Source organism: Oreochromis niloticus, linkage group LG11, assembly GCF_001858045.2.
Source record: "Oreochromis niloticus isolate F11D_XX linkage group LG11, O_niloticus_UMD_NMBU, whole genome shotgun sequence".
NCBI lineage: Eukaryota > Metazoa > Chordata > Actinopteri > Cichliformes > Cichlidae > Oreochromis > Oreochromis niloticus.
Genome location: NC_031976.2, coordinates 7,526,796 through 7,545,876, shown reverse-complemented (window position 1 = coordinate 7,545,876; position 19,081 = coordinate 7,526,796). Strand labels below are relative to the sequence as shown.

General features: G+C 41.7%; 2 protein-coding genes across 6 annotated transcripts; one reads left to right on the top strand and one right to left on the bottom strand.

Annotated features, from left to right (window-relative positions):
* Positions 1-383: 383 nt before the first annotated feature.
* Positions 384-4,805, top strand: ubxn11 (UBX domain protein 11). 3 transcript variants are annotated; one of them, XR_003222313.1, is made up of 14 exons: positions 386-759; positions 862-902; positions 1,271-1,366; positions 1,480-1,580; positions 1,674-1,725; positions 1,807-1,886; positions 1,968-2,034; positions 2,128-2,345; positions 2,435-2,512; positions 2,586-2,709; positions 2,799-2,902; positions 3,940-3,999; positions 4,390-4,533; positions 4,621-4,760. XR_003222313.1 is itself a non-coding variant. In XM_003452113.5 (14 exons), exons 1-14 carry the CDS (start codon positions 689-691, stop codon positions 4,790-4,792), a joined length of 1,422 nt encoding a protein of 473 aa, XP_003452161.2. In that variant the 5' UTR covers positions 389-688; the 3' UTR covers positions 4,793-4,805. The 3 variants fall into 3 exon arrangements, 2 of the variants coding, with proteins under 2 accessions (XP_005456788.1, XP_003452161.2); XM_003452113.5 differs by having other exon boundaries at positions 389-759; positions 3,940-4,013; positions 4,621-4,805; XM_005456731.4 differs by lacking the exons at positions 3,940-3,999; positions 4,390-4,533; positions 4,621-4,760 and adding an exon at positions 3,369-3,899 and having other exon boundaries at positions 384-759.
* Positions 4,806-5,937: 1,132 nt separating this feature from the next.
* cep85 (centrosomal protein 85) lies at positions 5,938-18,671 on the bottom strand. Of its 3 annotated transcripts, none has more exons than XM_005456729.4 (14): positions 18,406-18,671; positions 17,441-17,499; positions 17,205-17,336; positions 12,893-13,680; positions 10,703-10,833; positions 10,486-10,603; positions 10,182-10,367; positions 9,543-9,695; positions 9,292-9,446; positions 9,061-9,178; positions 8,574-8,624; positions 8,368-8,475; positions 7,993-8,131; positions 5,938-7,874 (listed from the first exon to the last, which is right to left on the bottom strand). In XM_005456729.4, the coding sequence occupies exons 2-14, from the start codon at positions 17,478-17,480 to the stop codon at positions 7,711-7,713; spliced, it is 2,283 nt and encodes a 760-aa protein (XP_005456786.1). In that variant the 5' UTR covers positions 17,481-17,499; positions 18,406-18,671; the 3' UTR covers positions 5,938-7,710. The 3 variants fall into 3 exon arrangements, with proteins under 3 accessions (XP_005456786.1, XP_013131112.1, XP_013131113.1); XM_013275658.3 differs by having other exon boundaries at positions 7,993-8,236; positions 18,406-18,667; XM_013275659.3 differs by lacking the exons at positions 17,205-17,336; positions 17,441-17,499; positions 18,406-18,671 and adding an exon at positions 14,299-15,349 and having other exon boundaries at positions 7,993-8,236.
* Positions 18,672-19,081: the final 410 nt, after the last annotated feature.

The following is a 19,081-nucleotide window of genomic DNA, read 5'->3' as shown; positions in this document are numbered from 1 at the left end:
AAGTATCAATCTAATGCGCTAGTGTCGATCTGATACCAATACAAGCTTTGGTATCGATATTTTGATCAATCTGCCCACCAGGTAGTTATGGCAAAGATTAGTTGATGCCGTCATAATTTCTGCGTATCCATGGTTAACGGCATCTAAACAGTAAAGGCAAAGTTAGGAAACACCACTCATCAATGTTCGTTTATCTTAAATGAAAAAAAAAAAGGCTTTTTTGTTTTGTTTTTCTGTCTCATTAGTTTCCCAACATGACATCACCAGTGCTTACATTTCATAATGCATCTTATAATGATGAATAAAACATTAAATATTTATGACTTCTCACATAAAACCCCCCCCCAAAAAACTAATCACTTAGTTTGGAAATGAAATGATCATTTCTTTATTTGTATTTCATTTTTAGAACGTTTATAATGTAAACGTCTACATTTTATAATTTTTTTCTTATGAAACAGAGGTAGTAGAATTTTAAAGTAAGGACAGAAAGAGCGACCTCCTCTGGGTGAAACAGACACTTCTGCAGATTTCACTTAGTACGTTACATTGTTGCTACTGGAAACGGACTCCACACAAACTGAGAAAACACCGGAAATCCCTCTGAACCTCTGTTATAGTTCATTCTCTGAACAGAAAGAAGTCCAAAGAAGAAATAAGTGTGGGATATTCAGGCTTTGGATTTAAAATGAGCTCTCCTTTGTCGATGCTAAAGAAAACCAAACGCACTCCTCTGCAGGGCGCTCACAAAGAGCAAGGGTAGGTGATTAACTCCACACAGGTAGAAACTGGACTGTAGTTTTATTGTGAAAAATAAACGTATCAATCATGTCGCCACACTTAATTTTCTTCGACCTGCAGGAGCAAATCAAAAGTTCCTTTAAGGAGGAATCTGCTGAAAGGTAACGATGCACTCACAGACCACCAGCAGCACTGCAAATTCAGTAAAGTACAAATACAGAATAAATAAATACATCCCAGCTAGAACTAGAACTACTTTTCTTTTAAACCCCTTAAATTAAAGCTGAAAGTCTACACTTTAGTCACACCGTGATTAAAAGTGTGTGGAGATCTAACAGTATTCATGTGTCCACAACATAAATAACTTAAACTGTGATGAGCAAAATGCAGCACATCCTCACATTTGACGAGTTCCAAATAATAATAATTGTATCTTATTGGAGAAACTGATCACAAGTTTCTCAGGTAACTTTTTCAGTTGAAAAAATAACAAAACAACTTTTATAACCATGATAGTTTTTGTTTTTAGAATTTGAGGCTGAATTGGCCGATGAGTCTTCTGATTACTCTCACACTCCACCCAACGAAGCCTCCACCTCAAATACGGGAGCTCCATTAAAGAAAGGTAGGCATTAACACAATGCTTCCCATTCCAGTGTCGAATATATCTTTTTTTATTTATCACATACAAAATGATTATACGTTTTATTTTTCTAATACTTAACTGCTGGTTTTCAGGGTGTCCTCCGACCAACTTTGACCTCATGTCTGCCATGGTGCAGCGAGTGACCCTCCTGGAGAAAACAGTGAGGAGCCAGGCAAAGGAGATAGAGCGCAAAGTGAGCATGCAACCACTTCAACGAATACCAAAACTGCCAGCCATCTTTAAACATGTTTAAACCTCACTTTATGGTTTCGTCATTCCTCCCAAGGATAAACAGATTTCAGATTTAGAGGAGAAGCTGAGGGCTCAGGAGAAGTCAGGTAATTATCTACAGCAGGCACAGACTTGAGTTCGATTTATGTTTGGTCGATCAAAGCGATTTCATGATTGTGTGGATTTAGGAAGCATGCATGACCCGAGGAGCAGAGATGATCTCGAAAGCCGGTGCCAACAACTGCAAAATCAAGTGCATGAGATGGAGGTGAGTAAGGTGTGTCCATAAAGTATGAGACTGTGATTCTATCAGTGTGGAGGTTTCACTGAGCTGCTGTCGTTGTTGCAGGACTTTCTGAACGATTATGGTTTGATCTGGGTGGGAGATACAGACACTGGTGATCCTGCAGAGCGAGGTAGATCCACCAGTCCCGCAGACCTGCAATCCCTTCGTGTCTTTTGTATCTTAAAGCTGTGCTGTTTTTGTTTTGTTTTGTTCTCTTCTTCAGAGACTTCTGGTAGCAGAGGCTTCCACATAAACTTTGATCTCGTGCTGCAGAGGATCAGAGAACTGAACGTCCTCGCAGGGGAAGGAGAGTCTTTTGTGCAAATGACAGCGACAGGAGCACAGCTGGCTAAAAAGGATCCCATTCCACTGAGGCTCTACAGGAATGGCATTGTAATGTTTGATGGTCCTTTCCGCTCATATCAGGAGCACAGCACCCAGGTTAGCTACACTGAAAATAGGAAAATCAAAGTCTATATTAAACTGGAATCTTTCCTTGGTTAAAAGTCATCAACTCTTGGTCCCTGCAGCAGTGCATGCAAGATCTAATGGATGGCTATTTTCCATCTGAGCTTCAAGAAAGATTTCCAGATGGTGTACCTTTTGAGGTGAGTCTCAGTTTCTTCTTCTTATTTTGTTTTTGGGAACAATTGAGTGTCTTCACAGAAATTCTCTTTGCAGCTTCATGACAGGCGTTACGAGGAATTCAACTCTAGGCTCCCATGGGAAACGTTTCCTGGTGAAGGACAGCCTGTTTGTGGGGACAAAGATGAATCAGCAAGCGCGCTGAGCTCTCACTTACCCGGTCTGTCTGCAAACGTCACCCTGATCAAAGCCACGGTGCAGATCCTCAGAGACTTTGCTGTCATTCTCATGTTTTCTTCTGATTCAAAGGCAAGAAGATGACCACGGATCAGTTCCTGAACAAGCTGCCGAAGTTGGTGGTGAAGGCCGGCCGAGTGATTGATATCAGGAACTCGCTGAGGGCAAAGCTGCAGGTGAGTCATAGAGAAGCAGCAATGATCTGTTTGTACAGATATACAGATGAGGACAAAATTACCAGCCACCCTAAGAAGTTTAAAAGCTTTGTCAACATTTTCTTGAGTGCTTTTTTAAACAGAGCAAGGAATTTTTAACATAACATTTGTAAACATTGTATTTTTCTTTACAAAGCATCAATTATTATTACTATTTCAGATTACCAGGATTAGTATTATTAGTTCCCTGAAAAACCATAGCAGGCACTACTGCTGTGCAATGATGTGCTTTAACGTTGTAATGCTCGAAGCTAAGAAGTTAAAACTGAGAGTTAGCTTCCAATAAAAACTCCAATAAAAACTTCAAGGGTTTGAGCTGTCACCCGAGAAAGCATGCTACCAAAGATAAAAGAAATCCGTTTAGACTTACTCGAGTCGTGAATTATAGTCTCAAAGAAGATAATCACCAGATTACCATCCTGCACAGGAATGGACTACAAAGCTGCAGACCAAGAAAAACTCCACTTCTGCAGAACAGATAACTTCACGACAACCTGGAGAAAGATTTTGGATACTAGTAGCGCATGCTTTGATCAGATGAGACAAAACTAGAGCTCTTTGGCCAAAGAGATGCTTTTTATGTTTGGAGAAAGAAGTGAGAGACATATAAAGCAAAGAACAACATCCCCACAATGAAACACGGTGGTGGCAGTATTATGTTGTGTCTGGAACTGGGAATCTCTTCAAGGTGGAAGGAATCACGATAAAAGGATATGTGAAGATTTGGGAATAAAATCTCAAGCAGTCACCAATAAACCTGTGTCTGGGTTGTTGCTTTGTCTTTAAGCATGACAGTGCCCCAAAACGTAGTCACCCCTGGTGAAGACCAGCCTCCAGAAGGCCAAAATGAACATTAATGACAGGCCTGCACAAATCCCTGATTTCAGTTCCACTGTTTCTCTGTTTAGCAACACTTGGGAAAATCTTTATAGAGGGCCTAATGGTTAAGTCCTCCTCTATATATAAGACAGCACTGATAATCAGTGTGCTTCTACCAGGGTACATCTGATGTGGACAGCAGCAGTTCAGTGATACTGATAGATACACCGTCACTGCAGGCGAGTACTGAGAGGTAAACCAAATGTTCTCTTTTATTTTTTATGTGTATAGCATAAATTTTTGTCTAATCTGCCAGTTAACAGACTTACCAGAGGGTGTCAGTCATCACAAACTCATGCTGTGCAAATAAGCATGGCTTAAAAACATTTGCCATACCAAATGAATACCACATGGAAAAAGTACAAAGTAGGTTAAAGGAACGAGTGAATTTAAGAACACCACACTTGATGTAAGACCTGCTTAAATCCCGATTTGGCCACTGATAGTCCAGATTGTAGAGATTACTGTATGTGCTGATCTGAAAATGAGGGCAGTCATCAGCTGGTGACCGTGTTTGTGATGCAACGCTCCAGTTTTCACCCACATTTTTGCTTCATGGCTGCCTCCAGACTGCAGGCTTTCAGCGCCTACCAGCCTGCCTGTAATGTCATCACTCTCAAGGTGAAGTCAGAAGACGGGAGTCACACTTACATAGTGAAAATGTCCCCGTCGGAAACAGTCGGTGACCTGCGGAGGTACCTGGACAAACACAGGTGAGGACACATCTCGATGCACTGACCGCACCGCTGCTTTTACAGTCACGTGACCCAGCCTGCTGTTTGTTTGTCTCTGCACTACAGAAGGGGTGATGTGTCCAGTTATGACATCATCAGCGCATACCCACAGTGCAACTATGATGATGATGGCCAGACGCTCCAATCGCGTGGAATTGTGAGAAATGCCACTCTACTGCTGCGACAGAGGAAACCCGGTCCTTCACTGGCTGACGTCAACAAAGCTCTTAAAGATTAAAGAATTACTTTTGCCTTGTTACATCAGTGCATTATTAATGTTATTAATGACGACTGTGTTCTGTGACAGTGAGGCCAAAAGCATTGACAAACCCATGACAGTGAAACAAAAATGAGCCATTATTCCTTTTGTTTCTTATACCTTTGCTCTTAACTGGGACACAGCTCATTAACACCAATATCTAATCAGATAATCACATGGCAGCAATTCAGTGCATGTAGACATGGTGCTAAAGTTCAAACAGATCATCAGAACAGTTGGTGCCAGATGGGCTGGTCTGAATATTTCAGAAACTGCTGATCTACTGGGATTTTCCACACAATCATCTCTAAAGTTCACAGAGAAAATGTTCAGTGAGCAGCAGTTGTCTGGGTGAAATAGGAGAAATAGAATGACTGCTTAGAGCTTATGGGAATGGAGCAGTAACTTGTTACAACCAAAATATGCAAAAGAGCATCTCTGAACACACAACACACAGAACCTTTAAGCAGGTGACAGCAGCAGAAGACCACACTGGCTGCTGTCAGCTGAGACCAGGACGCTGGAGTTACGATTAAGATTGGAAAAATGTTACGTGGTTTGATGAGTCTCAGTTTCCGCTGCAATACTCAGATGATACAGTCAGAATTCTGTGTAAACATAAACAAGGTTCAGGCTGCTGGCGGTAGGAGATAATCTACTTGGCTTGAAACCATCTGCATCTACACACTGAGTATTGTTGTTGACCATGTCCATTCCTTTATGACGACAGCATACCTATCTATTGATGGTTGCATCCAGCAGGATAACACCCCACGTCACAAAGCTCAAATCTTCTGTAACTGGTATCTTTTAAATGACAATGGCGTCACTGGACTCGTTGCATTATGAATGTGCAGCTGAAACATCTGCAGGAACTCTGTGATGCTATGATGTTAACATGAACCAAAACCTCTGACGAATGTTTTTAGCATTGTGTGATAGTTTTTTTTGTGTGTGCACATTTGTATAACCCAATATAACTCATAACCCAACTTGCAGTGGCTCACATACAGTCCTAAGTATGAAGACTGAGGTTAAAACTGATCGAACTTACATTGGTGGCTTTTAACAGTCTTTCCATCCTTTCTGTGCAAAGTTAAAAAATAAAAGCAATCTGAGACCAATTAAAACAAAAACAAGTGTTGAAAATCTTTATTTCTAAAATATGCAAATACAAACAAGGACAAAAGTAAGAAAATATAAACATATTTTTTCCCTTTTGCAAAACATTTGAGATGTTAAGGCATGCGGAGCCCGACTTTTCAAAGAGAAATCTTGTGCTACTCACGTTTAAAGGTCCCATGAAATGAAAAATGGCTTGTGTGTCCCTGGGTGGTATTCAGAATAATAAAAATCATTGTTGCATATTTTTATGTTAAAATCCCTTTCTCTTCCCATAAAGTGTCATGTTTTTTTGTTTTGTTTTTTCCCCCCCTTTTAAATGGCTTATCTCACCGTCAGGACAAATACAAAACTCCATTCACTTCGATGTGACCCGTGATTATGGGGTGATCCAGCCAACCCCTCCACAGTCACCTCCACAGTAAAAACGCCTGAAGGAACATCCCATCTGCTCACACATCAAACCACAGAGAAATAATACAATCTAACAGACACTTCATGGGACCTTTGCACACTGTGGATGCTTGCTGAGACATGTTAGCACATTATTACAGTAACAACACGTTAGGAAGACCCAGAAAACTTTCACACCGAGTTGTCAATGCAAACAAAAAAACCCCTAAAATAACAATAAATAATACTGAAGATTAATACTGTTTCTCATTCATACATTTACTCAAACAGTTCACCGCTCTGCTTGAATGCGAGTCTGCCATCATTGACATGAAATCTACGCTAAATCCTACTCAGACTTTCACCATGTTTTAATCATCTACCAGGGCCAACTCGAGCTTTGCAACACATTTTTTTTCCTACTACATTCAGTGTCAGAGGGAATGTATTGACTGTCCTACTGGTTGACACACTGAGTGAACGGTTATACTGGAAGGGTCAGCTGCAATCAGCCCTTTGTGGTTGGTCTGGGATGAAATTAGCATTGCAGTTGCAAACGCGACAGAAAGGCACATGTTGGTAATTCATTCAGGAGGAAGCCTGCAGCAGCGAGGAGTGCTCGCACACCTGCATGTCTGCTTCAACCGGAGTTTCTTTGGTATACGGTAGGCCTGTTGGTGTGAGAAGCTGATTTGGTATTAAACCTCTTTTAGTTGTTATGCCTCATACCTCACAGCAGAGTCCAGTATTACAGTGTTCACCATTTTAAATGGTGCATTAGTAACATTTCCTTGCAAAGTCATTAAAAAAAAAAAAGGGAAAAAAAGCAAAAATAAAAAAGCAAAGGTTAAATATTTTCAGTTGATTGTCAACCACTTCTCAGATAATTCCCCTCTGGAGGGAAATTAAATTTTAAATAAGTTATATTTGCAGGACCTCTACACAAAGAGCTTTCCACCAAAGTGGAATAAAAAGTATAAGACTGTTTTGGTAACTGACAGCATCATGTCGTCATTATTATAAAAACAAAAAAAAACAAAAACACGTGCGCACGCACACACACACACACAGACACACAATGCTTAAGGATCAAGTATTAGAGGTAAGTTATTTTCTGTTAGCCCTTGGACTGAAATAGATGAACTCACTGGGATGGGGCAGGGAGGTGGGGGCTCTGAGCTACTGGCAGGCTTGAGACTCGACATGCAGTCAGTCGAGAAGTAGAAGCTAAACCATATGGGCTTTCCTCTGTCCTCGTTTTAAGGAAATTATAGTCCAGTCCTCTGACATTCAGGAACAAAGCATGGAAGAAAAGCCTGTTAAGAGTGCTCCGAGATGAAGAGGTTCCTGCAAGTTTCCTCCATCGTGGCTGGGTGTCGAGGTTACTGAGTTATGCAGTTTTCTCCCATGTCCTGAGCGTAACGGTCCAGTATTACGTTACGCAGCTCCTCGACGTCGCGCCGGAGCTGCTGGACTTCGACCAGCTTCTTCTGCAGCACCTCTGGATTCATCCAGTCCTCGCTGTGCTCCGCCACGGATGGAGGTGCTGGAAAAACAATGCATAATTGATTCACCTCATTCCATTACATTTAGTTTAAACATCAAATTCAACACTACAGTGAAAAAAGATGAAGGTGAGAAATAAAAACTCGAGTAGTGCTTACAAGTGAGGCCAAGGAGCAGGGACAGGTTGGGGTCTTGTCCCTGGGCTCGCTGGGTTAGGATGCTGCACAGTGAGCGCAGGTCGCTGAGGCAGGAAGCAATCTCAGCATGCAGTCTCTTTGTGAGATTAGCCCCAGCTGGCTGCAGGACAGAGGAAGCCTGGTTAGTGCTCTTTTGCTCTGGATCGCTCATCTGCTCCTGCAGCGTCAAATTCTGCTCCATTAGTTCCTGGTTCTGGGTCGACAGCTACAAGACAGTGATTGGCATCGGTGTTAGGAGCTGTCGAGCTTCATTGAGGGCTCAGAGGTCTGATTTCTAAACAAACAGAAACTGAGAAAGTTGGTGCTTTTTTGGAGAGGGTAGTTAGTATAGCTCACCTCCTTCATGGCTGTGTGGAGCTCTAACACGTTCTGCTCTTTGGCCAGCACCTCCTCTCTGAGAGCCTGAGAGCTGCTTTCTTCCTGAGATATCTGCTCCTCCAAAGCCTGCAGAAAAAGAAAAAGAAAAGAGATTTAAAAAATGTTGCGTGCTACAAAAACAGCAACCACACACTCATTCAGATTCCCCGTGAAGAGATAAACACCTGGATCTGTGCTCCAAGCTGTTCCATCATCCTGTGTTGCTTCTCAATAACCTGCAAAGAGAAGAAATGAGCATTAAAACAACACCAACTTAAGCACCAATAAGGCATTACCGACCAGCGTATGCTGGATATTTTCCATGTTATTGATCTAACTTGCAGACATGAGAACAGCAAATGCGGTACATACTGCAGAGAACATGCTGTAACCACATAATACAGTCATTTCCCAGAGAAATACACACTTCTCTCTAAGTCTAACTCATCTGAACATGAACTTCCTCCAAGCTCAGGAGTCATCTGAGGTCAATGCACAAAGCTGGATCTTTACTTTGGGATAGAAATTACTTTTTAATAAACCGACATACAAATAGTCCTTAGTTATTCTAGTTTATCCAGTGATATTTACACTCTGAATCCTGTCTTTGTATGCTGCCCTGATCTGAAAAGGTGAACCTTCTTTGCACATGAAAGACCACACCAAGCAGACCTTTTTGAGTCTCTGCTGCTCCTCTTTCAAACTGTTGTTCTCTCCTCTAAGCTTCTCAAAATCCAGAGAAGGGAGTCTGGCTCCATCCTCCAGGCCCTGCTGCACCCGCTGCTGCATACTGATGAAGACAAAAATAAAAACACAGAACACTCATTATGCACAGTTATTATGTTTTCTTTTTACACCAAGAGCGAGGAGAAATAACATGCCTACAGAGAGGAGTGCACATACTCAGTAATGGTGGTCAGCAGGTCCCTCTCCCTGCGTTTCTGCTCCTCCAGGTATGCGTCTTTCTCCTTCAGTTGTGAGTTTGTCGTCGCCAGACACGCCTCCATTTCTTTTACTTTCTCTTCTAGCTCTGTTACCTGATGTTCAGCTTCCAACAGCTTATTTTAAAAAAAGCAAACAAACATGGTCAGGTTTAATGATTAACACATGTGCACCTGAGCAAACAAAAAGGAGTGAAGGTTTAGTGTCCTGACCTGTTTGTTCTGGTTCTGGTAGTCCTCCAAGGTAGGCAGGTCAGCGAGGTAGCGCTCAAGAGTCTCAATGCGCTGCTGGTTCTCCCTCTTCAGTTCCGACTCCTTCTGACACTTTTTCTTCAGGTTGCTGATGTGCTTGTCTCGACTGCGGATCTACAAACATAAACACACGTTAATTTGATAACATTCTCCAAATGTATCGCTTAAAACTGATTACAGCCCTTATCAATCAACAGATGATAAATAAAGGAAAATGACAAACCCATCGTCACTTTTTAGTTTCAAAGAAGTTTGTTTAATGAAAAGAGGAAGCAAACTTCAGGCTTCGAGCAATTAACCCTGACTGATTTTTATCTACAGCATATTGTTTCTTGTGTGGGAGACAACAATTTCCCGCACAGACTCTTGGGCTCAAGGACATCAAGTGTTTTGCTCTGCTGTGAGCTAATATCAAATACTGGGACATGCCAGAGCAAAGTATTTGGCAGGTTTTTATTTATATTTTAAAAAAACAAAACAAAACAAAACAAAAAAACAAAACAACCCATTGGCCATCATTAGGGTTTAAAAGTTTTCAGTCTCGATATTGTGGTTCTCGTGTGCATGACTCTTATAAGGACGTGTTGGGTAAGCACAAACCCTCTCTTCCTGTTTCTTCATCTCCTCCGTGTGCCTCTCGCAGGCTTCCTTCAGATTCTCGGTCAGTCGCCGCGTCTCAGCCTCAACTGCCGCGAGTCTGCGCTCTGCCTCTGCTTTCTCCAGAACAACAGAGTCTGTGCGCTCTGCAAACTGCGCCCTCAAGAACGCGTTCTCCCTCTGAGCCTCCTGCAAGTCAACATCAAAGACTCAGCTGAGTAAGATAAGGGTGCACAGTTAGTCAACATGACAGCAGTGTAATAGTCCTAAGCATTGTTTTCTGGAGTCAGAGCATGTTTTTACTAACCTGTAGACGCAGCAAATACATATCTCCGTAAGAAGCCCCTCTGCCCAGGAGGGCTCCGTGAACCTGCAGCTCGCTTTCCCTCAGACGCTGCTCCAGCTGGGCCATGTGCTGCTTTTGTCTGCGATCACAACCAGGTCCAACCATCAACAACACAAACATTCACAAAGCTTTGTTTATGTAATTTCCCGAAAGCAGTGAACCTGTTACAAACACTTACCTCTCAATGATAAGCTCCTTCTCCTTTAGCAGGCTCTCGCTGGCTTTGACCAGCGCGTCCCACTTGCCTGACTCAGAGTGAACCGGTGTTGAGTACAGAGGTGGGTACTGACCCATTCCTCCACCCATTAGCTGTAACAAGAGAGGGAGAAATGCATTAAGTGTCAGTGTTAACTGACAGTGGTGGACAAGTGATGAGAGACACCTGCACACTTTCCACTTTTTCACACAATTCAGGAGTTAGCAACAACAGAGCTAGTGCTTTAAAGTACCAAGTACTGCAAACACCTCATGAATTACCTCTAGACACATCCAATTATTCTTATGCAACACTAAAGTAACAACTACCTTTTTGTCAAATCAGATGGTCAGAGTCACTGTGCTATGAAATAATTAGCAGTGCCAGCAGTGTTTGTTTTTCAACTAAAACTTTAGATGACTAATGTTAAGGTTGTAATGGTACTACAAGTCTTATCAACACCACTTGGTGATTTGTGCTTTAACTGTTGATGTTGTATAAGAAACAAATTAACAGGATTCAGGACAAAGACAATGATAGTGATGCTCTTCATGCATGGGTGCACTCAGGACAAAACAACTAACGGTTACTTTTAATCATTAACCCTTCAAGCTACTGGCAGACTGCTGGAGTTTCTGCCTTTATATGCAAAAGACTTGTACTTATGGCTTTAGGAACTATAATTCATTGTTTAGTTTTGTACGTGCTACACTGTGCTGCAGCTGCCAATGGCCTTCACGCACATATAGAAACAGGGAAAACACATCACAGATGAACATCTGATTCTAAACCCCAAATTATAAAGTTTGAAATACAAACTGGACAATATGTTATTTATAAAACAATAGTAAATGACACCCAGTTTCTTTATTTGTTCACTGCCAATAGCGCAATTGGTAACATTGGAGCTGATCAGTATTTTTATGATTAATAATTAAGGTCTGGGACCGGTTTGATTTCTGCTTTAGTGCCAACATCTTTACAGAAATTAATTACATTTTTAGGGCTACACATGCAAAATTATTAAGATTGTTCAATGAATGGCATGCTCAGACACCACCATGGATTTATTAAAAAAAAAAAAAAAAAAAAAAATTATATATATATATATATATATATATAAAAAAATGCTGTCCTATGTAGTTTGCACACTATCTGCCTGCACTGGCTCTAGTGAAGAGTTTCCACTTTAAGCACAGACAGCGGAGAAACTGATGCTCTGATCGCTGAATTCTTTGCCCTGCTTATGCTGACAACATAACAGGTTTACATCTGCACACAGCTAGCCACATGACAGTGACAGAACAAATAAACTGGCATAACAAATATACTCCCAAGAAACATAAACACGGGCCTGTCATCTGCTCCATTTGTTAATGTCAAATAGGCCATGTGTGTTGAGGACAAAAACACTTATTGGGAAAGGACACAAAAAATGATATCTAAGCATTTAAAATGAAATAAATAACATTATGTATTAGAAATGAGTGAATGCAGCTCATCGATCTCAGCTTTGAATGAGCACCAACACATTTGTAAGAGGTTGTACAGTCTGTTCATATAGTAAAATTACCTTTCAATACGATCAGGTTTAGCTTGTTTTTGTTCAGTGTGAGTTCCAGAAAAACTGCATCAGTGTACTTAAGTGTTCATTTGTAAGCAAAAATTTGATGAAGTGCTAAAAGTCACTCTCAAAGTGGCGCTCAGTCAGCATCTGCTCCCAAACATAACAAAAGCCAGTGTGTTAAGAAAAGATCGATTAATTAAATACATCTGCAAACAACATAATCTTTTGAAGTACTTATGATTTCAATTTTGGTTATTGATCTGTTTCCTGTTTTAAAATAAACTTAAATGTGGTTTAGACCTCATTTTATATGTAATTAATAAAGAATTGTGAAAGTCTATACATTGTGTATATAAGAAGCTATTCTTTTGCCAAGTTTTAATCTCTACAAACAAACAGCTACTCCACAAATCTCCTTCAGTTTCTACATTTCCCCAGATACATCTGAACCCATTTAAAACTACCTTTTTTGTTTTGCCACCTAGCAAAATATATTGTGTGAAAAAGTGTCACCACTACACTTGAAATCCAAACTTCTTTCCAAAAGTCTCACTTTCTTTACCAACAGTCTTGCAGCAGTAGATGTTTTCTATTGAGATACATACCTGCATTTGTTCCATTTGCAAGCGTAAGCTTTCCAGTTGTTTATGCTGCTGTTGTTGCTGCCAGCTTGGAAGTTCACTGCATCTGTCCTGCCGCAGCGGCTCATAACCTTTGGAGCCTGCGTGCTCTCTCAACAGAGCCTGCGTCTGAAGGCTAAGAGGACTTGTATAAACTCCAGCAGATCCGGCCACACCAGGCTGTCCGCCCCTTTGATTAGAGGCTTCTGCAGTACCGGGAACGCCAGGCCTAGCTTCAGGCAGAACTTTATAGCTGTGCTCCAAACTTCCTCTGTAGGCCTCAGACACATAGTCTGGAGTGTCTCTAATCCCGGTCTGTAACCGGAGTCTCATGTCAGGGCATAACCCACCCAGGAGGGCTGACTGATTCAGCGTAGGTTCCACAGCAGGAGTATCAAACCTGTGGCCCTCGTCCAATCGTGTGTGGTCTGTGGGGAAAAGCGAGTGGTCCAGCCCATTTACCAGACTACGGTATCGACTCAGGCAGTCAGGCTTTACCCCGACAGGATCTCCTCCCATGCCGACTTCAGCATCCAAGTTGGGCGAAGATGCTGATTTGGAGAGAGAGGAGGACTTTGACGTGGTGCCGCTTGGGGTTCTGGAGCCAGAGGAAGATCTGTGACCTTCAGCTGAGGACAGGCAGTCCTCCTGGACACATGACTGGGGCTTTGAGGCCGGGGCTCCGGCCGTGGATGGCATGACATGTGCAGTGGGTATGGGGATCTGACTGCGAATGGGCTGAAAAGAGGGGCTGCTGCTGGAACTGCAGAAATCTTTAAAAATTTTTAAAAAGACAAACATTAGAAACAACATTAAGAGTATTTCTCTCACTCTACAAATGTTCCCTGTTAAATCAGTGCAGAATATCTGGAGCGCTACTGCAGGCCATTTTCTCTATTTTCAGTCAGCAGTGTAAAGTAGATGCAGCAGGGTTTACTGGTGGCCTACTTTGATGATGAGGTGTCACCGCTGAAAGAATTAAATGGCTTTGACTGACTCAACTCAGGGAATAGGCTTATAATAGACTTAAAGCACTGCACAGAATTAGAGCTTCGTGTTACATGACAAACATATCCTGTGTTTACTGTGTTAATAAAGCTGCTGATACCTGCCTGAAACATGTACAATTATAACCCACTATAAAAATACGTTACTGCAGAAGGGCAGACAAAAAGTTCAGCCCCTATAATTAGCAAAATTTTGACAACACACATGGTGTACTACAGCTTCAGTAAACACAGAGTCCACTTTACTAGGCAAGCACATACAGCAATGTTAATCTGGAAGCTTCAGAGATGATAAATGACCTCAGGAACACAGGAAAACCCAACACCAGCCATCTCCACAATCCTCAACACACATTACACAACTGTTTTACCAGCACTACGAACCTCAGAGAAGTGTTGAAGTCTGAAAATCGGGCAGTCACTCGAACACAGCAAACGTGTTAGAGGCTGTGGCATGTTTTCTAACAACGAGCGGAAGTGAGCAGAGCGGCAGAACACTTTAAATCAAAACACAGAACAGTCTTCTGCATTTCCTGAGAGCAACAAAACAACCTGTGAAGATAACACTGCCCGACGAACAAGCCCAAAGCTGTATTGTCCTCCGACAGAAAACCTCGCCTGTACCGAGCCCCGAGTGAACGCATACAAACAGGCACACGCAGGAAAGGTTAGGGGGTATTTATAGCCCACCTCTCAAGTTACAGAGCAATCTGTGGGTGCCGCTTATTTAAGCACCTTGCCTCCTCCCACTGCACCACACATCACACGTTTACCTCCAAAGTCAAATACTGAATGGGATACTTCTACCTCTTACCAGTTTAAACCAGAACCGCCTTAAATTAAGACACCCTGAATAATCACTGCACACAAAAATAAACAGCAAACATGCCAAAATAGGGTGAGTGGAAAAAAAAAAGAAACTTTTTTTTTTTTTGAAACATAACACATCTGATATAAAAGAAGCCTCAAGGCTCCACTGAATCATGACTGGCTAGAACATGTCTGAACTCCTCAGCAAGAACAACCTTTGCTAGATGTTTACTCAACACACATTCCTACCCAAAGACATAAAAACCCAAAACTTGTTCATTTGTATACCAAATCTAGTGTATTTCCCACTTCACCGTGACTCTAAAAACTCATTATCGTAGCTTTTAGTGAAAGACACTGATAAGATATCATTGTTAACAATGCCATTATCTCTTCTGCCTGCTGGTCTGATTCTTTATCAATTTCCTCATTGATTTGTGATCAATCATCCAAGTACATAGATTTTCAGCTTGGACACAGATGTTTTACTATGCCTGAATCTGAGCACAGTTTAGAAACAGAGTTTTTTGTTTTTTTTTTTTAAGGAAGGCCTGTATGTTACTATGATGTGCAAATACTTTGCTGCCATGAGTTTAATATCACTCTATAAAAATATGCAAAAGTCAGAAAATCATGACGGCCCAGATTAAAAAAAAAAGAACTGATCAGCTTGGAGCCAAGAATGCAATGGACTGGACAATTTGATACCGGTGCTAAACTGGAAGCAGTTTAATTCCAAACTCTAATTAACTGCTATATTTATAGGCACTTCCACCGGTCTAGGTGGTTGGAAAAAAGCCTAATAGCTGCATTACTGTATATATTAAAGCCAGTTTCCAACATGCACTAAAGCTTGGAACGTTTCTAGATATCATCCAATTAAAAGTCTCCCAGCTACAAGTTTGCCTATGTGAGAACAGAGTGGACCACTGTCTGGTGAAGGAGAGCAGACAACTGTAGACAATGTTATAACCAGATTCTCCCAACAATGTCTGGAGACTTCTCTTTTGTATTTTAATTTAAAACTTTATTCAACTTAACAAACTGACATCTTGAGAATATGATATGAGCCAAGGCAGGAAACCAAAACCTCCAGAGAAAAATCCAGAAAAGCTTTCAAACTAGTCAGGATTGTACAGTGGGTCAGTGCTGCTAGTTTAGCTCTGTAATAGCTTACAACTATTGCTATAAACGAAATTTGCTCACGGAACACAACTCAATACATGAACATGTGGAGGGTTGGACAAAATAATGCAAAGCTAGCAATTAGTGTATCTAATAACAAGGCTGCCAACCATTCGCTTGAATACAGCTCTGACTGTTGTAGGAATATTGTCTTACAAGCTCCGAGCTCAGTGATTACCATGTTCAGGAGGTGTAAGATAACCCTGGCCACCTCAATGGCATCTGCTTTAGGTTGTTTCAAAGACAGAACACATGCATCTAGTAGCACTAATAACTGGTATTCATTCTTTAATGACACTGAAGTTTGAAAATTTTGGTTGTTTCTTATTGTATCTTTGTGTGTGTGTTATTTGTTTATGCTCCACTGACTGTACCATTGTCTTTCTTGGCCAGGACACTCTAAAGACATTTTTTCCTGGTTAAATAAAATTTTTTAAAAAGTACTCCACAGGTTCTCTTAAAGCTAACTGATAGAAAGCCAGGAGCAGAGATTGTTTAATTCACCATAGTGACAGGGAGAGCACCAAAACACACATCAGTTTACTCGGTGTGCTGGGACACCATCACCTCACTAATATTTTTCCCTTGTCCTTGACAATTGCCTGGCAATCCACCCATAAATACCAGCCCAAAGCCTACAGTGCTGCTACTCTGCAGCCTATTATTTTGTAATGTTTCCTTTGGAAACAGGGACCACCCATCCCAGCTGGCCATCCATTAAACACAGCCTTTCAGTCCATTATTTTTTCCACTAGTGCATGCACACACAAGCTATCAAACCATTGGGATATTCCTATTTTAAACATAACAATGTGAAAGCAGTGATATTCCTGCCACAGGCAAGGTACAGTCTTGGCATTCAAACATCTCCTCTCACTTAACCTCAACTCTGGAGCAGTACAAGCTGCACCTTGGGTCAATTTTGGCTGGGGAGTATCACTGTAAATGTCCCAAGCATCAACGGTGAATCATGAACATTTTATCACCCTATAAATAGCCCTAGAAACAACACCACGGACAACACAGTGTGTTCCAGCTTCATCTCCCAAAAATTGTTGAGTGCCAAGCATTACCTAACTGAAATATTTCATGACTGCTCTCAACTTTCTAGTGAGCTTCGATGCAAATTTTAAAGAACAGAGGTTTAAGGGTGCACAACCATTAGAAAAAAAAAACACAACACTGTTTAATGGATGTGTTCAGGTCACTGAAGGTCTACCGCAGTGAGACAGTCTTCAAAACAATGTTACACAACAGGCGCTACAGGCAGAGGAAGAACAAGCAAAAGTCATCACCTTCTGCACTGTCAGATGCTGATGTGCCAAGACCAGTGTCCCCGCTCTCTGATGTTCCGGGCCGGCGGCCAAAACGGCTTTGGAACTTCTCTGACACAGCTGGCGTCTGCCACTCCATGTCAGCAAACCGGGCTAATGCACATTTGTGAAAAGGGACAATGACAGCAGAGCAGAACATCAACACATGTGGAAGTGATGCAGGGTTTATGCACAGTGACAGCAGCGTGTCAACTTACCCGCTGGTTTGGATTCAATATATCTCTGCGAGGTGGTCATTCCATAAAAGACCAGTTACCTGGTGGAGACAAGGAAAGAGCATTATTGTATAGTACGGGACACTTAACAGGTGATCAAACTCATGGAACAGCTTTAAATTGGAACATGTGTAAATTTGTTTAGTTTGCCTCACTTAAACAAACAGCTGAACAACTGATGATCTATTTTGAACAATAATTTGACAGAGGCTGGCAGACTTTTGTGGCCACCGTAGAAAGCCTGTCTGCACATTGTAATTATGAACTGGACGGTCACGGGCTAGGACACAGCAGCTGTTAGCTACTGACTGATCTGCTCGCCTATCAAATTCATCTGCCCCTCAACAACCACCACACACACACTTTTCTGGGTAGCAACAAAAATAACAACATGAGCACATGTCTTCTCGTTACATAATGTCTTACACAAACATCTCTATCCCTACGGGAACCCTATAGGAACTTCCAAATCAATGGCGACAAAAGAATGCAATGATGGTGGGCACCAAAAGGCTAAGACATCCCCCACTGTTGTTCAAACTAATCCTTTTCTGTGGCTAATTCTTAAAGGAAACTACTGATTACCAGCCAGGGAATTAAGCTAAACACGAGTACACGCTTAACTGAATCTACTAAAAGTATTTTTGGTACTCGGCCGAATGAGCCAATCACTGCTATCCCAGTCTACCTATTTTGTTAAAAAAAAATCCAACTCAAAACACACACACAACTCGTTTAAGATATGAGCAGCAATGCCCTACACCGTTAAGCATTTTAGCTAATCCACGACAAATCCGTTTCCGCCGAACAAGCTAGCTAACGGCTAACATCGCTGCGGTTTGCTTAGACTCCTGAGTTCACATCCACGATACGTCTCTGACTTCAGCCTTCCGTGCACACTATCGTAGATAAGCCGGTTCTCCACGCTGAAACAACGGCTACTTTACCTTCGGTTTCAGACAAGGACCGAATACAGTGATAAATCTCGGTTTCGGGCTCTGAATCTGAACCCTTCGCTGCTGCTGCTGCTGTTGTTCCGCTAGCCAACTGATCTCCTCTGATGGCAGACAATCCCGCAAAGACACAGTGGAAGCTTGTTTAATATTACAGCACGGCCCGCTAAATTCGGGGAGTGGGTCCTGCTTGACAAAACGCTGCGGAGTTTTCTGCATACACCGTATTACATCGCCACTGATGGTACACACCGACTTCAAAACTATGGGAGCTGGTGTAACATCTTGAGCTATTACCCTCAGAGCCAGATTAATTCACAGAATTTGTATCTGTCATGTGACCAAAAAACCACTACAGGAACAACAACGAACGCACCCAACCAAGTTGCATAGAGAAGGCAAGAATAACCTAGAAGAAGACTTTCACAAGGGTTCAAATGTGTTGAAGCCATTTTTAAAATACCTTCAGTTGGACTACAAAATATTGATTGGCTCTGATGTGAACACTGTAAACTTAAACACAAGAGCTCAATGTCACATTTATTTATAGAGCACATTTTAGTACACGTAAACTCAATGTGCTTCCTATAAAGGCATCAAAATTATGCGGATCTGTACGTAGGGCAATAAAAACAACAAAAGGAAACGTTACAAAAACATTAAATACAAA

What these genes read in the sequence shown, in the direction of transcription:
- ubxn11 (XM_003452113.5), top strand. Translation starts at nt 689, where the DNA reads ATGAGCTCTCCTTTGTCGATGCTAAAGAAAACCAAACGCACTCCTCTG. An exon ending in TGGTGATCCTGCAGAGCGAG is followed by an intron (nt 2,035 to 2,127) that starts GTAGATCCACCA and finishes TCTCTTCTTCAG; the next exon opens with AGACTTCTGGTAGCAGAGGC. An exon ending in AGGTACCTGGACAAACACAG is followed by an intron (nt 4,534 to 4,620) that starts GTGAGGACACAT and finishes TCTGCACTACAG; the next exon opens with AAGGGGTGATGTGTCCAGTT.
- cep85 (XM_013275658.3), bottom strand. Translation starts at nt 17,480, where the DNA reads ATGACCACCTCGCAGAGATATATTGAATCCAAACCAGCGG. An exon ending in AGCATCTGACAGTGCAGAAG is followed by an intron (nt 13,681 to 17,204) that starts GTGATGACTTTT and finishes AAATTTTTAAAG; the next exon opens with ATTTCTGCAGTTCCAGCAGC. An exon ending in TCCACACAGCCATGAAGGAG is followed by an intron (nt 8,237 to 8,367) that starts GTGAGCTATACT and finishes ACTGTCTTGTAG; the next exon opens with CTGTCGACCCAGAACCAGGA.